This window comes from Osmerus mordax, chromosome 6, assembly GCF_038355195.1.
Source record: "Osmerus mordax isolate fOsmMor3 chromosome 6, fOsmMor3.pri, whole genome shotgun sequence".
Lineage (NCBI taxonomy): Eukaryota > Metazoa > Chordata > Actinopteri > Osmeriformes > Osmeridae > Osmerus > Osmerus mordax.
In genome coordinates, this window is record NC_090055.1 from 19625540 (window position 1) to 19643866 (window position 18327).

Here is an 18327-nt window from a genome sequence, read left to right on the forward strand (position 1 = left end):
TTGAATCAAAACGAATACATTTGGCAGACCGGTGTAAAAATTTACCTAATCTCTATGATTTAAACGTCATTTTAAGTTTTTCCCTTCTCATGATATTTTCAGGCATTTAGCCTACTCATTGCATTCATTCATTAATAATGATATTTTCAGGCATTTAGCCTACTCATTGCATTCATTCATTAATAAAGAACCCCCTTTGAAGATTATTCTACGACGTTACCCGGTAGTAGAAGATGGAATCGCGATTCAAACAGTACCATCTGCTAACTGAAAATATGCCCCCCAAAACGTAAATAAGGTTGACATTTATTTAGTGGAAAATCGCTCATTCATAAAAAGCTCACTGGTAGCGATCATTGTCAGTAACAATGCAAAATGCAATATAGCCCTGTGTGGAGAATCTGCCCCGGTAAATTGTACTACTACGGTACCGTACTAGACTACTGCTGTGTTCGTCTTGGTAGCGATTGCGTTGGTTGAATTGGATTTAACGTTCCGTTGTACGGTTTAAGCTGAAATTAATTATTTTCATGAACAGATTGACAACGTTTAGGCTGTGGCAATGAAGTTCAGGTTAGTAGTTAGATAGACTTTTGATTTAAGTAAGGGGAGTGCCGAACATGTTCTGTCGCCGTTTGACTTCCTAAACAGCTGTGTAGTGTAGTTGTTTTTGTAGTGTGTCTCGCGTAAGCTACAGCGTTGCAGTGAGCTACACTGGTTTGAAAGCACAGGTAATGGTAATTTCACCAACAAATCGTTTTCTAATGTCATAATAAATCCTACAACGAAAATGTATATGTGAGGAATGTTTATTTTAACGATTGAAAACAGATAACGCTACATCATAGACCACTGTAGTATGTGTTGCCCGGGCAACACAGGCTAATGTCATGATGCTAATACTTCAGTGAAATAGTAGACTACTGTTTCCGAAAGTAGATGTACTTCCTTAATAATATCAGCTTATATTGTACATTACACATCACAATTGTGTGTCATATCACAAAGTAAAATGAGTAAATAGTTATCACCCTGGCCTCTTCTCTTGTGGCGTTTCTGCAGCTGCCTTGCAGTAAAGCTATAGTTAGCTTAGCTATCCCCCAAGTTAACAGATGCTAAACGAATGTTCTGGCAAAGGTAGTCACGCGTGTTTTTTGTGACGTTAGTGACGCAGTGACGTTAGTAACGTCAGTGACTGTGGCTAGCAAATTAGCCACCGTTAGCTTCACTTTTCGCCACAAAAACTTAACTTACGCTTAAACCATGCAACGGAACGTAAATTCCAATAGAAGCAACTCAATCGCTACCAAGACGAAACTTTTGACACCTACGTTGTCTATGTAGGCCAAATATTGACTGAGTTTTAGGGGGGCAAAAAGAAATAAAAAAAATAATAATAATATATATGTGAGAGAACAAAGGTTGTGCTCTCGCCGAAGGCTTGAGCACACCCAATAATCCTGTAAAAATGATTATGGAGAATTCATGGCGTTTACCATCCAGTACCGACCTTGAGGGCGCAGGATCCCCATGGAAACGGAGTGTCGAAAAAAGATGTTGTCACGCTCAGACAGGTAGTTTGTCTTAATATTATATTTAGGGTTCCTCCAGTAAATGAAGCTTCACTACACTGTAGGTCGTCCCCCCCCCCCCCCCCCCCCCCCACAGGTTAATGTAGCAAACTAAGCTACTGCAACATGGCAAAAGTTGTTTACTACATCTAAGCTATTTTTATTTTGTTTTATATTGAACCAACTTCATTCCAAGTCAATGCTATCTCAGTGATTTGACAATTTGGCAACAAAAACAAACAAAACCAAAAAAACATGAGCTCCACATAATAACAAAGCAGGTGTCGAGAGTGTGTGTACATGCACACGCACAGACTGCAGCTTGTGTGTTCTGGATTACCGCAAGACTGCGGCCTGTGTTCAGAAAGGCTTTATTACTTATATTATAGTTTATTTTATGTAAAGCACCTTGAGCTGCAATTCTTGTATGAAATGTGCTATATAAATAAAGTCTTATATTATGTTCATCTGTATTGTATGTTTATCCAACAGTTACTCTACATCATGCTATATGGGTTACTATGTTGTGAGTATACAGCTATACTGTAACAGAGTAATGTTGTGTAGTAAAGTAGCATACTGTAAATTCAGAATCAGTCAATCATTGGTGAAGACAATACAAACACATATTATATTTATAGCAATGCATTAATGTTTAATTCTAATGACAATAAACAGAATATATCAGTCCCTCATTTGTACAAAAAATACCTGAAAAAGGTTACATGTAAGATGTATAAGCCATTGAGCTATTTACAGATGGAAGCAAAGCACATTATGAAAACATGATATTTCTATTTAAAAACAGATAAGTTACTTCTCCTGCTGTTATTGTTTCCCTGAAATACATCATAGTTTATAATGCTCTGACGATATATATTTAGTGCACTCCCCCATGCTGTACAGTCATTCTAACTAGCATTGAGTCAATATCATCAATCAATCAATAACAAGGAGAGATCCCCCCTCTTGGCTCCATTAGTCAGGTCTAGTCACAGAGGCACCGCATGTTAAGGTCATGACAGGTAATTATTTAAAGGCATCTTAAGATGGGCAATGTTACTCGCTACATGTACGGATTGTGGACTCAGATTATGGCGGGGTGAGGGTGGAGAGGGTTAGGAAGGGTGAGGGTGGGGAGGAGATGAGGGTGGGGAGGGTTAGGAAGGGTGAGGGTGGGGAGGAGATGAGGGTGGGGAGGGTTAGGAGGGGTGAGGGTGGGGAGGAGATGAGGGTGGGGAGGGTTAGGAGGGGTGAGGGTGGGGAAGAGATGAGGGTTAGGAGGAGATGAGGGTGGGGAGATGAGGGTGGAGAGGAGATGAGGGGTGAGGGTGGGGAGGGTTAGGAGGGGTGAGGGTGGGGAGGAGATGAGGGTTAGGAGGAGATGAGGGTGGGGAGATGAGGGTGGAGAGGAGATGAGGGGTGAGGGTGGGGAGGGTTAAGAGGAGTAAGGGTGGGGAGATGAGGGTGGGGAGGGTTAGGAGGGGTGAGGGTGGGGAAGGTTAGGAGGGGTGAGGGTGGAGAGGAGATGAGGGTGGAGAGGGGGTTTGTGGTTGGTTGGGTTGGACTGATGGGAGGACTAAGTGTAAAACGGTAAAATGACGTACTCTAGGACAGACGGTCTGGAATCTGCAGCTGGCTGTGTGACACACCCACCAGGAGTCTGCCTGCAGCTGGCTGTGTGACACACCCACCAGGAGTCTGCCTGCAGCTGGCTGTGTCACACACCCACCAGGAGTCTGCCTGCAGCTGGCTGTGTCACACACCCACCAGGAGTCTGCCTGCAGCTGGCTGTGTGACACACCCACCAGGAGTCTGCCTGCAGCTGGCTGTGTGACACACCCACCAGGAGTCTGCCTGCAGCTGGCTGTGTGACACACCCACCAGGAGTCTGCCTGCAGCTGGCTGTGTGACACACCCACCAGGAGTCTGCCTGCAGCTGGCTTTGTCACACACCCACCAGGAGTCTGCCTGCAGCTGGCTGTGTCACACACCCACCAGGAGTCTGCCTGCAGCTGGCTGTGTGACACACCCACCAGGAGTCTGCCTGCAGCTGGCTGTGTGACACACCCACCAGGAGTCTGCCTGCAGCTGGCTGTGTGACACACCCACCAGTGCTAACTGCACTCTCTGTACTGAAGCGCTGCTACTGAGCAGTCTGCAGTAACCTGCTAAACTGCATCTGAATGTCACCGTCTACCCAAGGTCAAACACTTTCTTGGTTCCTACGAGCTGCTGTTGTTGCCAAGGGCAGCATCTTTACAGGACAAAAGATAACTCACGATTCGTAAATATACACCCCGAGCAGTCCAGTGACATTCATTTAACTTCCTACTACAGACGACGATTCCACTGATTTAGAATCAGACACTATGTGCATGTGACCAAATGAGATCAGTGATTGTACTTGTCCATAGCAACACTGTAAGCCTACACAGCAACACTGATCTTCAATGTTGCAGGATAAGCACTTACATGCATACATTACTATGTGTGTGTAGCAAAGCACAAATTAAATAAGAGAACCTTATTTAATATAAGGGAACCTCGATTCTTCTGTCACCTAGGTGGAATGAAGACCACAACAACAGAAAAAGCATCGGTTAGAACATTGTAAAAAGTGAAAGTGACAAAGTTGTTTGAATTCACAATCAGATAGAAAGTGAACATGATATATTCAAAGATAAAGCTGTGAAAAAATGTGTTCATGTTTCATTTCATGGTCAAGAAAGAAAAGAGGAAAAAAAAACAGACATAAAGAAACAGCGCTGAGAAAAGAACTACATTTCAAGTAATCACTCACATCCTGATAAATAAATACATGTTGCTGAAACAATAGTTAAATGGCTGAGTCCTTGCATCTTATAATGGTGCTGGTACAGACCGTCTCTGAAACTAAAATACATAAAAATGGCTCTCTCTCAAAGTTGCACAGGTAAAACATTTGTTCTGAAAATCTCTTGAAGGATTTACCAATAACCCAGATTCAGGCCAAATCTGTCTGTATCTTGCTCTCTATATACACCTATCCTGTGTGTGTGTATATATACCTACACTGAGTGTGTGTATATATACCTACACTGAGTGTGTGTATATATACCTACACTGTGTGTGTGTATATATACCTACACTGTGTGTGTGTATATATATAGACTATCATATCAATCTGAGAGTTTTAAATCGATCTGGGAGCACAACTTCTAACCTGTTCATTCTAATCTTTCTGGAGGCACACTGGCAGGATCTCCATCTGAGGGAGTCAACACACGGGTCACAGGTCACTGGGTCACAGGTCACAGGGTCACCAGACCTCCATCTGAGGGAGTCCACAGGGATCTGTTCTATGGCTCTCAGTCAAACACACACAGGTCACAAGTCACTGGGTCACAGGTCACTGGGTCACCAGTCAAAGCAGAGGAGGAAGGTTCCACTTCTGTTTCATGTGTCCAGAACGTCCACTCACAGTAGGAGATGTGGTTCTAAGCTCTACCACAGATTTCCAGCCTCTAGAACCATGTGAGCCTTTCTGGGTTCCATCTGGTAAATCTGGACTACGGACAGGAAGTTCAAACTGAGTGTTTGACACTTGAGCAGAGTCGCAGGGAGTATGGCGTCCGTTATCCTGTGATGTCACAACAAACCTCCTCCATGATGCAAGAATGAGCGATATGAAAGGACTTTTTTGATCATGGATTTTGATCATGGATATCTAGGAGGAGAAGAAGAATGCTGCCGGTGTGTGAGTTGGTTGAAGAGTTAAGAGAGAACACATCCTGAGTAGGGTTTCCAGTGTGGAGGTCCCCTGGTGGAGGTCCCCTGGTGAGGGCTCCCCTGGTGGAGGTCCCCTGGTGGAGCTCCCATAGTGAAGGGTCTCCTGGTGAGGGGTCCCCTGGTGGAGGTCCCCTGGTGGAGGTCTCCTGGTGAGGGGTCCCCTGGTGAGGGGTCCCCTGGTGGAGCTCCCCTGGTGGAGGTCCCCTGGTGGAGCTCCCATAGTGAAGGGTCTCCTGGTGAGGGGTCCCCTGGTGGAGGTCCCCTGGTGGAGGTCCCCTGGTGGAGGTCTCCTGGTGAGGGGTCCCCTGTTGAGAGGTCTCCTGGTGGAGGTCCCCTGGTGGAGGTCCCCTGGTGGAGGTCTCCTGGTGGAGGTCTCCTGGTGGAGGTCCCCTCGTGGAGGTTCCCTGGTGAGGGGTCTCCTGGTGGAGGTCCCCTGGTGAGGGGTCCCCTGGTGGAGGTTCCCTGGTGGAGGTCTCCTGGTGGAGGTCCCCTGGTGGAGGTCTCCTGGTGGAGGTCTCCTGGTGGAGGTCCCCTCGTGGAGGTCCCCTGGTGAGGGGTCTCCTGGTGGAGGTCCCCTGGTGAGGGGTCCCCTGGTGGAGGTCCCCTGGTGGAGGTACCCAGTGTGATTCATCAATCTTCCTCCAGTTCACAGCTGTGTTCTTCAGTTCTACCACTTGTTTTAAGGGCCATCCACATGATAACAATAACACAAAACAATGAAAATAGTGTTCCATATCATTTGAATATATATTCCCACACTATCACTATAAAAACAGGAGTGTTAACGACGTGTACATTTATGATCACTTTCACAGCAGCTTGTATAGAGGCCGCCCCTTTAAACACACAGACAATCAAAGGAGATTTCACACCTGGTTTTTAGATTAACATAATTAGTAAAACTAAAAGCACATTTAGGCTTTTGATGGACAAGTTCCTAAAAAAATAAAGTTAATCCTTATTGTTTGTGTCCTAGTGTGAGCAGTCATTTTGTCTGCGTCCAGTGTTCAGGCCCTGCCTTGCACCGTCCAGGACCCTGACACCAGAATGTGTGTCTCATGCTCTCCAACACCACTAACAACAGGGACAAAGGACTCAGATACAGTACTGGAAGTAAGGCTATTCCAAGTGCAGAGATCTAATTGGTTTGACTATCTAAAAAATATATTTTTTTAAATGACGGCAATTGTTCGTTGACAAACAAAACAGTTTTGACCGAATACCAAACTGACGATTAGGGATACAAACACAACAAATGAATCCATTCTCTCGTAATGAATCCATTCTCTCGTCGGATAGCCTCTCCCAGGGACAGAACCATGATGGCTGCTCTTACATGAGTTCGTTCTCCAGCTTCTGCTTCTCATGGACACAAAAAACAACTGTCACTTGTTTTCAGGCAGTCAGGTCAAGTCCGAGGCTGGAGGTCAAAGGTCAAGGGTCATAAGGCCACAAGGGTGCATGGGTGTTTGAGTTTGCAAGGCAGGACTCCTCTGTTGAGCTGGTAGAACTCCACCAGCTGGATGAGGTCAGTGAACTTGGTGGCGGCGTCGTCAAGGCTGAAGAACACTTGTCCCTCCTCTTCACACTGCCCGCCGCCGTCCAATCAGAAAACAGGAAAAGAAGGAAGAGGACCAATAAGAAAGAGAGAAACACGCTGATTCACCCTCTGTGCCCCATTGTGTACAGTAGGCCATCACACAATGCTCAGGAAGATGAAAATAGGGACTGTTCTTATCTTAAAACATTTAGCACCTCATCTTATTGTTATCAGAGCAGCCAGGAGTCCTTACCGGCAAAATCTGGAAATGTTTGATCTTCTGGTGATGGCACAGAGTGAGGACGAACGCCTTGGGATTGCTCTGACTGACCCTTAGCAGGAACAGCCTGAACACACAACACACAACGTCACAACAGCCTGAACACACAACGTCACAACAGCCTGAACACACAACACACAACGTCACAACAGCCTGAACACACAACGTCACAACAGGCTGAACACAATGTCACAACAGCCTGAACACACAACAGCCTGACCACACAACACACAGCGTCACAACAGCCTGAACACACAACAGCCTGACCACACAACACACAGCGTCTCAACAGCCTGACCACACAACACACAGTGTCACAACAGCCTGAACACACAACGTCACAACAGTCTGAACACAAAACATCAGAACAGAAGTTCTCTTGCTAGCTCTCTACTAACAGTATTTCCATGTTAATATATTTATTTAACACCTACAGTCAAGTGCTCTAACCACTGAGCTATACCCTCCCACCCGTAATTCCCTGGACCCAACAGTAACACGATCATGCTAGGAGGGCAGTTTGCGGAGCCTGTCTTACCCGTCCACCTGGCCCTGCTGGTACACCATCCTGTGGGACTCCTCACGCGTGATCCTGCCATGGAACCACAGCTGGGTGCTGTGAATCACTGGACAAGGAGGAGGCAAGAGAGAGAAGAGGAGGAGGAGGATGGGGAGATGATGGAGGAGGAAGAGTACAAGAAGGAGCGGGAGGATAGAGAGCAGGACAGAGATGAAAAGGAGGAGGAGGAGAGGGACTGTTAGGAACGGGGTTCTTCTCTTCACCACTAGGCATGCTGTGATAAATGCATCTCCTCTTGCGTAGATCAGTCATGAATAAATAATTTGCTTTGACATTAACGAAAATGTAAGAAACTAAAATAGTGTAGACCACACAAATATGCGTGTGGTTGAGTTTGTACCTGAGCTTAAAGATGAATGATGTAAGGGGCTGGGATTGGCTGTGTTCAGTCTCTGACTTTTCTTCTGAGAGACGCAGTCACACATCCACACAAACACATCCACCCAAACAACACAGGTTAGTTCATGGACCAGTATCATGTAAATGTAAATTATTTCATAGCTAGTGACATGAGAAGACTAAACCAAAACAATTTCAACACTGCACTCTGATACTGCCACACAAACACAGAGGACCAAAGCATATATACTCAAGACAACATTCATGTAAACAATCTCAGTTGTGTAGACTTTTGCACAGTTTGTAGGCCTTTGTGTTAGTGGCATTGTTCCATCATCCAGGATATTATAAACACATGTACAGTACCAGTCAAAAGTTTTGACTGGTACTGTACATACATACATATGTGTGTGTTTATGTACCAGAGTGTATATATGTGTATATATATACTGTATATGTTTATGTGTCAGCCTCACCCTCCAGGCATGAGCCTCCTCCAGCGCCGCGCTCTGGGCCTCCACTGGGTTCTCGATCACACGGCCGATACGCCCGGAGAAGTCCATGGCCACCAGGGAGTTTTCCGATACGCTCCGCTAGGGGGCGACAGAGAGCTGGCTCATCACATCGCATCACCGTGGTGATTTATGATGGCAGTGTCTTTGTTGTGAATAATGTTAGGGTAAGTATTAAAAAGCCTGTGCAGAAATATGCAGGCTTGATCCGGCTTTCTGATGAAACATGAGCGAAGCACCCTACCAAGCCATTTCTGCTCTCTCCCTTCATCCAGTCATTAAGTTTAATAAGGTCTAGTCTACTGTATAGTATTAAATTAGTATTTAATTAACCAAATCAACGTACCGAGGTGGGGTGTTGGGGTGTACCTGCCACCTCTCTGGTGTGTGTTTGGAATGGTGTGTGTTTGGAATGGTGTGTGTAAAAAGTTAGACTTACCATTGGTCCTGTGAACAGCAAGTTTTTTCTCTGCTGAGGAATCTTGTAGTTCTGATACAAAACAATTCCATACTGCAAAAAGCAACACATCCATGTATCATGATAACACACCGAAATCACAGTGGACACAAATGAAACAAATTCAGTAAGAGTTGTCAGCACATTATTAGGAGCGACTGTACAGTTTCCAGTAATGTCTCTGTCTGAATTGCTTAGTGCACTGACCCCAGGACAGCTGACATCCCTCGGTAACAAAGGCCTGTTGCCATGGTACCGTTACCTTGAAGAGCCGGAAGGCGGTCATCCAGGAAGTCCGGCTCTGCTCGTCTTCTGCACACAGTATCCGCAGCTCCCGCCCCTCACAGCCGCCTTTACTGGGCTGTCAATCAACACACAGGGACCAATCATAAAGAGCTATTGTAATGGTTGTCACTATGCTGAATTTCATTGACCATAGTCACTGTTAACCAGGCCCTCACCCTAACATAGCCTTCACCCTTACCCTAACACAGCCGTAACCCTGACCTGACCCTAACAGTGACCCTGACATAAATCTGATCCTGACTTAACCCTGACCCTGACTGTAAAATAACCCTGTCTCACCCTGTACTGATTACTCTGCAGGTCACACAGCAGTCTCTAGTTTCATAAAGCAGCAAATTGTTTTTAATTTTTTATGAATACTGAGCAAGGACCATATCTAACTCAGTCAGCAGTTGTGGTTCATGGGATGAGACTTGGGTGGACTAACCTTGATGCAGAACTGGTAGTCTGTTGGAGCACAGTGAAGCTTCCTGCCAGCGGTGACGGTGAACAGGTTGTTGTCCTCCAGGTCCGCCAGCAGCTGCAGATGTCTTGGCTCCTGAGGAGAAGAAGCCCACATCAGCCAGAGCCCAAACACCTGTCTGGTACACCTGCAGCTAGCTCACACATCTCACCTGCAGCTAGCTCACACATCACACCTGCAGCTAGCTCACACATCTCACCTGCAGCTAGCTCACTCATCTCACCTGCAGCTAGCTCACACATCTCACCTGCAGCTAGCTCACACATCTCACCTGCAGCTAGCTCACTCATCTCACCTGCAGCTAGCTCACACATCTCACCTGCAGCTAGCTCACACATCTCACCTGCAGCTAGCTCACACATCTCACCTGCAGCTAGCTCACACATCTCACCTGCAGCTTGCTCACACATCTCACCTGCAGCTAGCTCACACATCACACCTGTAGCTAGCTCACACATCTCACCTGCAGCTAGCTCACACATCACCCCTTCACCTGTCACTGGAACACCTGTAGCTAGCTCACACATCTCACCTACAGCTAGCTCACACATCTCACCTGCAGCTAGCTCACACATCTCACCTGTAGCTAGCTCACACATCACCCCTTCACCTGTCACTGGAACACCTGTAGCTAGCTCACACATCTCACCTGTAGCTAGCTTACACATCCCACCTGTAGCTAGCTCATGCATCTCACCTGTAGCTAGCTCACACATCACCCCTTCACCTGTCACTGGAACACCTGTAGCTAGCTCACACATCTCACCTGTAGCTAGCTTACACATCCCACCTGTAGCTAGCTCATGCATCTCACCTGTAGCTAGCTCACACATCTCACCTGCAGCTAGCTCACACATCTCACCTGTAGCTAGCTTACACATCCCACCTGTAGCTAGCTCATGCATCTCACCTGTAGCTAGCTCACACATCTCACCTGTACCTAGCTCACACATCACCCCTTCACCTGTCACTGGAACACCTGTAGCTAGCTCACACATCTCACCTGTAGCTAGCTTACACATCCCACCTGTAGCTAGCTCATGCATCTCACCTGTAGCTAGCTCACACATCTCACCTGCAGCTAGCTCACACATCTCACCTGTACCTAGCTCACACATCACACCTGTACCTAGCTCACACATAACCCCTTCACCTGTCACTGGAACACCTGTAGCTAGCTCACACATCTCACCTGTAGCTAGCTCACACATCCCACCTGTAGCTAGCTCATGCATCTCACCTGTAGCTAGCTCACACATCTCACCTGCAGCTAGCTCACACATCTCACCTGTACCTAGCTCACACATCACACCTGTAGCTAGCTCACACATCTCACCTGCAGCTAGCTCACACATCTCACCTGTACCTAGCTCACACATCTCACCTGTACCTAGCTCACACATCTCACCTGTAGCTAGCTCACACATCACCCCTTCACCTGTCACTGGAACACTTGTAGCTAGCTCACACATCTCACCTGAAGCTAGCTCACACATCCCACCTGTAGCTAGCTCACACATCTCACCTGTATCTAGCTCACACATCCAACCTGTAGCTAGCTCACGCATTTCACCTGTACCTAGCTCACACATCTCACCTGTACCTAGCTCACACATCACACCTGTAGCTAGCTCACACATCACACCTGTAGCTAGCTCACACATCTCACCTGTAGCTAGCTCACACATCACCCCTTCACCTGTCACTGGAACACTTATAGCTAGCTCACACATCTAACCTGAAGCTAGCTCACACATCCCACCTGTAGCTAGCTCACACATCTCACCTGTAGCTAGCTCACACATCACACCTGTAGCTAGCTCACACATCTCACCTGTAGCTAGCTCACACATCACCCCTTCACCTGTCACTGGAACACTTGTACCTAGCTCACACATCTCACCTGTACCTAGCTCACACATCTCACCTGTACCTAGCTCACACATCACACCTGTAGCTAGCTCACACATCTCACCTGTAGCTAGCTCACACATCACCCCTTCACCTGTCACTGGAACACTTGTAGCTAGCTCACACATCTCACCTGAAGCTAGCTCACACATCCCACCTGTAGCTAGCTCACACATCTCACCTGTACCTAGCTCACACATCACCCCTTCACCTGTCACTGGAACACTTGTAGCTAGCTCACACATCTCACCTGTAGCTAGCTCACACATCCAACCTGCACCTAGCTCACACATTCACATCTGCCAAATGTCATCTCAGTAATCTCCATGGTGACGCACCTTGGACACTCCCTTGGTGGAGATGTAGAGGCCGGAGCGGCGCAGGAACACATAGAGCTTCTTCCAGGACTTCCTGCTGAGCTCCTTGACCAACAGGAAGCCCTGGATCTCTGGACAGCTGTTGGGCGCCAGGAGGTTCTGAGGAGACAAGATGGACGCTTTCCTAGTTACGTCACTGTTGTGAATTCATCACAGTGATGTGCTCATGCCGTCATTCAGACTGGTAGGTAACGGGACAAGTCATTTGGATCGTTCCTATTTTTGGTAAATGGGTGTACCTGTTTGAGCTGTACCTCAGGTGAGTGTGTCTGTGGAGTGTGTGTGGTGTGTGTGTGTGTGTGTGTGTGTACCTGTAAGAGTTGAGATGGTGGAATCGTACCATTGCTCTCCTGGCACCAGGCAACCATGCTCTCAGGGAAAAAAGTCTGTTCAAAATAAAGAGAGAGAAGGAGGGGAAAGAGTGGGAGAGGGAGAGGGGACAGGGGTTAATGAGAGAAAGGGATCAAGAGAGAAAGGTCATTAGAGAGGGATAGATCATGAGAGATTGAGTGAGGAGTATGTGAGAGAGGTAGAGAGAGAGGTAGAGAGAGAGAAAGGTAGAGAGAGAGAGGTAGAGAGAGAGAGATAGAGAGGTAGGTAGGTATAGAGAGAGATAGAGAGGTAAGTAGAGAGAGAGAGAGAGAGAGAGAGAGAGAGAGAGAGAGAGAGAGAGAGAGAGAGAGAGGGAGAGAGACAGACAGACAGACAGACAGACAGGCAGAGAGAAACAGAGAGAGAGAGAGACCTGCATTGAGACAAGCAACACTTTACTGTTGGAATGAAAACATACCAAGGGATTTCTAAAGAATTCATATTTGGCGTAGTTCTTCCTGAAGAGCAGTCTGCCGCCATCTCCAGACATGGAGGCCTGGACATGAACCACCAGTTCATGGTCTTCAAGACACCTTTCTGAGAGAGAGAATGAGAGAGAGAGAGAGACGGAGATAGAAAGGGGAAAATTGTATTTAAATGAACTAAATGAATACAAGTCTTACATACAATTTGGTATGAGGTGGAGTTATATGGAAATAGACCGTGCAGACATGCAGACAGCGGAGTGTGTGTGGACACTCCTGGAGCAGACAGACAGTTCCTGCTGAAGAGAATTCACAGGGACAGAGAGGATTTGAACCTGCAGATGGACAGACAGACACAGAGAGAAGACTGACAGAGAGACTGACGCTAACATGCCTCCTGAACACACTGTCACGAGGAGAGGCCCGGGGAATCCCTAAAGTCACGCTGGAAGTCGTGACGCTCCACAACACCATAAAACTCCCCCCTCCCTCCCTCCATAATTTCTCTCGCCCTTCCTGTCTGTCCATTTCTGGAATGTTTTGGCTCCCCCCCAGTGTTTAGTCACTGTTGGTCGTGACCATGAGTCACCGTAACAGACTACCTCCAGGCTCCTGTCTGGGGGGAGAGGGGGCGTGGGGTGGTGGAATACATCACCAGCATGAGCAGAACGAACCGGTTACTTCCTGTGGCGAGTCAGGAAGGAGTAACTCTAACTCACACCTCCATCCTGGGGCCGAGGGGCACATAGATTTGTCTCCCAGCTCCATGTAACCCAGTGAAAAAGGACCAGGTTACAAATTATTTGTTATTTTGAATGGTTAAATCTAAAGGTTGATTATAGCAAAATATTTCATTTGTAACTAAACAAGTATTTAGAATAAGCCAATCACGTTTTAGAAATGTAATGATGAGCACTTGACCTTATGCCAATCAGCTCACGGTGTGATGTACGCTCACTCCCCACGCTTGAGGTGAACGAACGTGAGCACGCAGAAAAAAGCAGTTGAAACGAAAAGTGAAAGCTGAAATCTGAAACGTGAACCAAGACAAGTGATATACATGTTTTATTCATTTAATAATAAGTAGTGTACATTATACTATCTTGACAAAAGATAAGAGAAGTATAAAGAAAAGAACTGCATAGTTGATTCAGGGATTTGATGAGTGGGAATTAATGGGTTGCTAGCTCGTTCATCATAGCTTTTGCTAGCTATTTTGTTGCTATGTCTAAGTTAGCCTGCTCGGTGTGTTAGCCAGGCTAGCCATTGTTCCCGCCACGTGCAATTTTATTCCACGTGCGTTTAGTCGTTTTAATGTTACATTTTCTGTAATGCCTAGACCAGTTTACTATCTTATTAGTTCGACAGTAGTTTTCAAGAATATCCTTTTTGAATATATGTCTTCTGATCCTGTTGTAAAACAGGTTGGGTCTTTTGTGAGTGTAAGGAGTGTAGGATTCCGTTCCAAAGATGGCGAGACGCCCGACATAAGGATAGAAAAAAGACGAAGATTGCATGCGAAGATTAATCTTTCCTCGGAAGGGACTGCCTTAAAAACTATTGTACTCTGGTGTGGTAGGAATCTATACCAACCACAATTGCACCACAGTGCAACAAACCAAGAGTATTTTCATTACGATACTCCACATCACTCATGTGAAGTTAAATGACAATGATTGTCATAGTCTAGTCATTGTTGTGTTCTTTGTGAATTGAAGTATTGTGTTTTTGTGACATCTAGATTTATTTTGTTTATTTCAATTTGGTAAGAACAGCTAATGTATTTGTCTGCGGACAGGATATGTGGCCAGTATCCTTGTTCACAGTAACTGTACATGTAAATTGTAATTGAGTGATACATTATTCAACATCTTTGGTTTAATTAAGGTTATTTTCTTTTCTTTAAAGGGGAAACAAGGAACAATACATGCTTTCATAAACTAAAGTCAAACCTTGTTGAGTCATCTTTATTCACATTTTAAAGCTCTGTGGTAGTAGGCTGAATAGTTGAGACTTTAGATCTATCTTTAAGAAGTTCCATCAGGTACTTCTATAAGTGTTACATCCACTTTCCTGCCAGCCCAGCGAGCCAAGCAGGCTAACTCCACCGCGAGGAGAGGTTAACTCCACCCTGAGGAGAGGCTAACTCCACCGCGAGGAGAGGCTAACTCCACCGCGAGGAGAGGCTAACTCCACCCTGAGGAGAGGCTAACTCCACCGTAAGGAGAGGCTAACTACACCCTGAGGAGAGGCTAACTCTACCCTGAGGAGAGGCTAACTCCACCCTGAGGAGAGGCTAACTCCACCCTGAGGAGAGGCTAACTCTACCCTGAGGAGAGGCTAACTCCACCCGAGGAGAGGCTAACTCTACCCTGAGGAGAGGCTAACTCCACCCGAGGAGAGGCTAACTCCACCGCGAGGAGAGGCTAACTCCACCCTGAGGAGAGGCTAACTCCACCGTAAGGAGAGGCTAACTCCACCCTGAGGAGAGGCTAACTCTACCCTGAGGAGAGGCTAACTCCACCCTGAGGAGAGGCTAACTCCACCCTGAGGAGAGGCTAACTCTACCCTGAGGAGAGGCTAACTCCACCCTGAGGAGAGGCTAACTCCACCCTGAGGAGAGGCTAACTCCACCCGAGGAGAGGCTAACTCTACCCTGAGGAGAGGCTAACTCCACCCGAGGAGAGGCTAACTCTACCCTGAGGAGAGGCTAACTCTACCCTGAGGAGAGGCTAACTCCACCCTGAGGAGAGGCTAACTCCACCCTGAGGAGAGGCTAACTCCACCGCGAGGAGAGGCTAACTCCACCCTGAGGAGAGGCTAACTCCACCCTGAGGAGAGGCTAACTCCACCATGAGGAGAGGCTAACTACACTGTGAGGAGAGGCTAACTCCACCCTGAGGAGAGGCTAACTCCACCATGAGGAGAGGCTAACTACACCCTGAGGAGAGGCTAACTCCACCCTGAGGAGAGGCTAACTCCACCCTGAGGAGAGGCTAACTCCACCCTGAGGAGAGGCTAACTACACCCTGAGGAGAGGCTAACTCCACCCTGAGGAGAGGCTAACTCCACCCTGAGGAGAGGCTAACTACACCCTGAGGAGAGGCTAACTCCACCCTGAGGAGAGGCTAACTCCACCCTGAGGAGAGGCTAACTCCACCATGAGGAGAGGCTAACTCCACCGTGAGGAGAGGCTAACTCCACCCTGAGGAGAGGCTAACTCCACCATGAGGAGAGGCTAACTCCACCGTGAGGAGAGGTTAACTCTACCCTGAGGCTTTCCCCTGTGCTTGGGATCATCACATCTAAACCAAGGCTACCTTAACCTGCCCACTTCAAAAGTATTGGAACATGTACTCCATTTATCGTCCCAGACCAGGGTGCTATGCAGACCGACGCGTTCACGTGCTCGTGAGACACAAAGGGTTTGAGATCCAGAACGACCTGCTGATCGCCAGGGTTCTGATGGTCAGGGTGCTGATCGTCAGGGTGCTGATCGTCAGGGTTCTGATGGTCAGGGTTCTGATCGTCAAGGTTCTGATCGTCAGGGTGCTGATCGTCAAGGTGCTGATCGTCAGGGTTATGGGTACTGGCTGTTTCTCAGAGCACCCAGGAAGAAAAGAACAGGAGTGTGTGTACGTGTGTGAGTGTGAAAGTGTGTGTGCGTGTGACCCACCTAACCCCTGTAGAGGGTGGTGCTCCACCCGGGTGTGTGTGTGACCCACCTAACCCCTGTAGAGGGTGGTGCTCCACCAAGGTGTGTGTGCGTGTGACCCACCTAACCCCTGTAGAGGGTGGTGCTCCACCAGGGTGTGTGTGACCCACCTAACCCCTGTAGAGGGTGGTGCTCCACCAGGGTGCGTGTGACCCACCTAACCCCTGTAGAGGGTGGTGCTCCACCAGGGTGTGTGTGTGTGTGACCCACCTAACCCCTGTAGAGGGTGGTGCTCCACCAGGGTGTGTGTGTGTGACCCACCTAACCCCTGTAGAGGGTGGTGCTCCACCAGGGTGTGTGTGTGACCCACCTAACCCCTGTAGAGGGTGGTGCTCCACCAGGGTGTGTGTGTGTGACCCACCTAACCCCTGTAGAGGGTGGTGCTACCACCAGGGTGTGTGTGTGTGACCCACCTAACCCCTGTAGAGGGTGGTGCTCCACCAGGGTCCAGCTGTTATCGTCCACACAGTGGCTCCTGTAGACGAGCAGCTGACACAGGTCTCTGGCTGTCATGTCCACTGGGATCTCTAGGGCCTTCCCCATCCCATCCTCACTGCTGATCCTTATCACCTGAAATACACAGTACCTTATCACCCGAAATACACAGTACCTTATCACCTGAAAAACACAATACTGTATCACCTGGAACACACATCATCAGTGAGTGAGTGTGTGTGTGTGCTTATATCTTTGTGTGTTTGGAGTGGGTGTAGCTCAGTGGTTACAGCATTGGATTGCAGATCTAGAGATCACAGGTTCAAATTCCCCTTAGTAAGTAACTTTGAATAAAAGTGTCTTCTATCTAGCTTTATACTTTACGAAACATGTAATACAATACATACAAAAAATACATTTTTTTTGGGGGGGGGGGAGTTTTTCCTTGTCTTCCTTGAGGGTTTAGGTTGGTTGAGGGGCAGTTCTATGGGCGTATGTGAAGCCCTCTGTGACATGCTTGCGTGTAAAAAGGGCTATACAAATAAATTTGATTTGATACAATAAAATATAACTTTAAATGCTATTTTCCCCATGGGAATACAAATATATAAATACCAGTGCAGCATCTAGTTTAGAAGTTACTAAAGTTTTACTTTCTATTTGTCCTCTTCTTTCAACATTTTATCTAGACGTTTCGTATCAGATTTAAAACACATTTCAGACATGTTTGAGACCGTGGAAAGGGGATTTTCTGCGTGCGTTCGTACCTTGAGAAAAAGGAAAGCTTTTTGTGGGAGAAAATAACGAAAGTGGAAATAGAGTATACTTAAATTTAATACATATGTGAAGCTTAGTACATTGTCATTATATTATATATGTAATATTATATACTGTATATTACACTTGAAGTATACTTATTTTATAGTTTTGTACATTCACACAATTAGTGACAACTAATATATGTTAAGTGTGGTTGTACTTATTCTTTGTAATTACACTTTCAGTATATTTATTTACTTGGAAGAGTAGCATATATATTATTCATAGAAGCATCTGCCTCATCAGAGCTGCCCAGGTTATGTACGGCTTTCATCTCCCTCACAATCCACACACGCACACACTCACTTTACGGATCAATTAGAATAATTTATTGAAACAATCTAGCAGATCATAGCATCTCCTCAGGCCCCTACTTCTGATAAGCTGGAGTCCCAGATACGACACACATGAACGTGACACGTCGGATCAGACAGGCTTTCACATTCCTTTTTTT

The 18327-nt window shown here is 46.9% G+C and overlaps 1 protein-coding gene across 7 annotated transcripts in view; it reads right to left on the reverse strand.

Moving 5' to 3' along the window:
• Nucleotides 1-6778: 6778 nt before the first annotated feature.
• The window catches only part of LOC136944961 (growth factor receptor-bound protein 10-like), a 42342-nt gene continuing 30793 nt past the window's right edge, over nt 6779-18327 (reverse strand). For all 7 annotated transcript variants that reach the window (XM_067238937.1, XM_067238934.1, XM_067238935.1 and 4 more), the window contains 12 exons: nt 17033-17189; nt 12898-13016; nt 12419-12493; nt 12069-12206; nt 9784-9894; nt 9313-9411; nt 9033-9104; nt 8558-8674; nt 8083-8146; nt 7701-7788; nt 7136-7229; nt 6779-6930 (listed from right to left, as the gene is read on the reverse strand). In XM_067238937.1, the coding sequence (XP_067095038.1) occupies nt 6784-6930; nt 7136-7229; nt 7701-7788; nt 8083-8146; nt 8558-8674; nt 9033-9104; nt 9313-9411; nt 9784-9894; nt 12069-12206; nt 12419-12493; nt 12898-13016; nt 17033-17189 (1281 nt within the window). In that variant the 3' untranslated portion in view covers nt 6779-6783. The remainder of the gene's footprint in view (nt 6931-7135; nt 7230-7700; nt 7789-8082; nt 8147-8557; nt 8675-9032; nt 9105-9312; nt 9412-9783; nt 9895-12068; nt 12207-12418; nt 12494-12897; nt 13017-17032; nt 17190-18327) is intronic.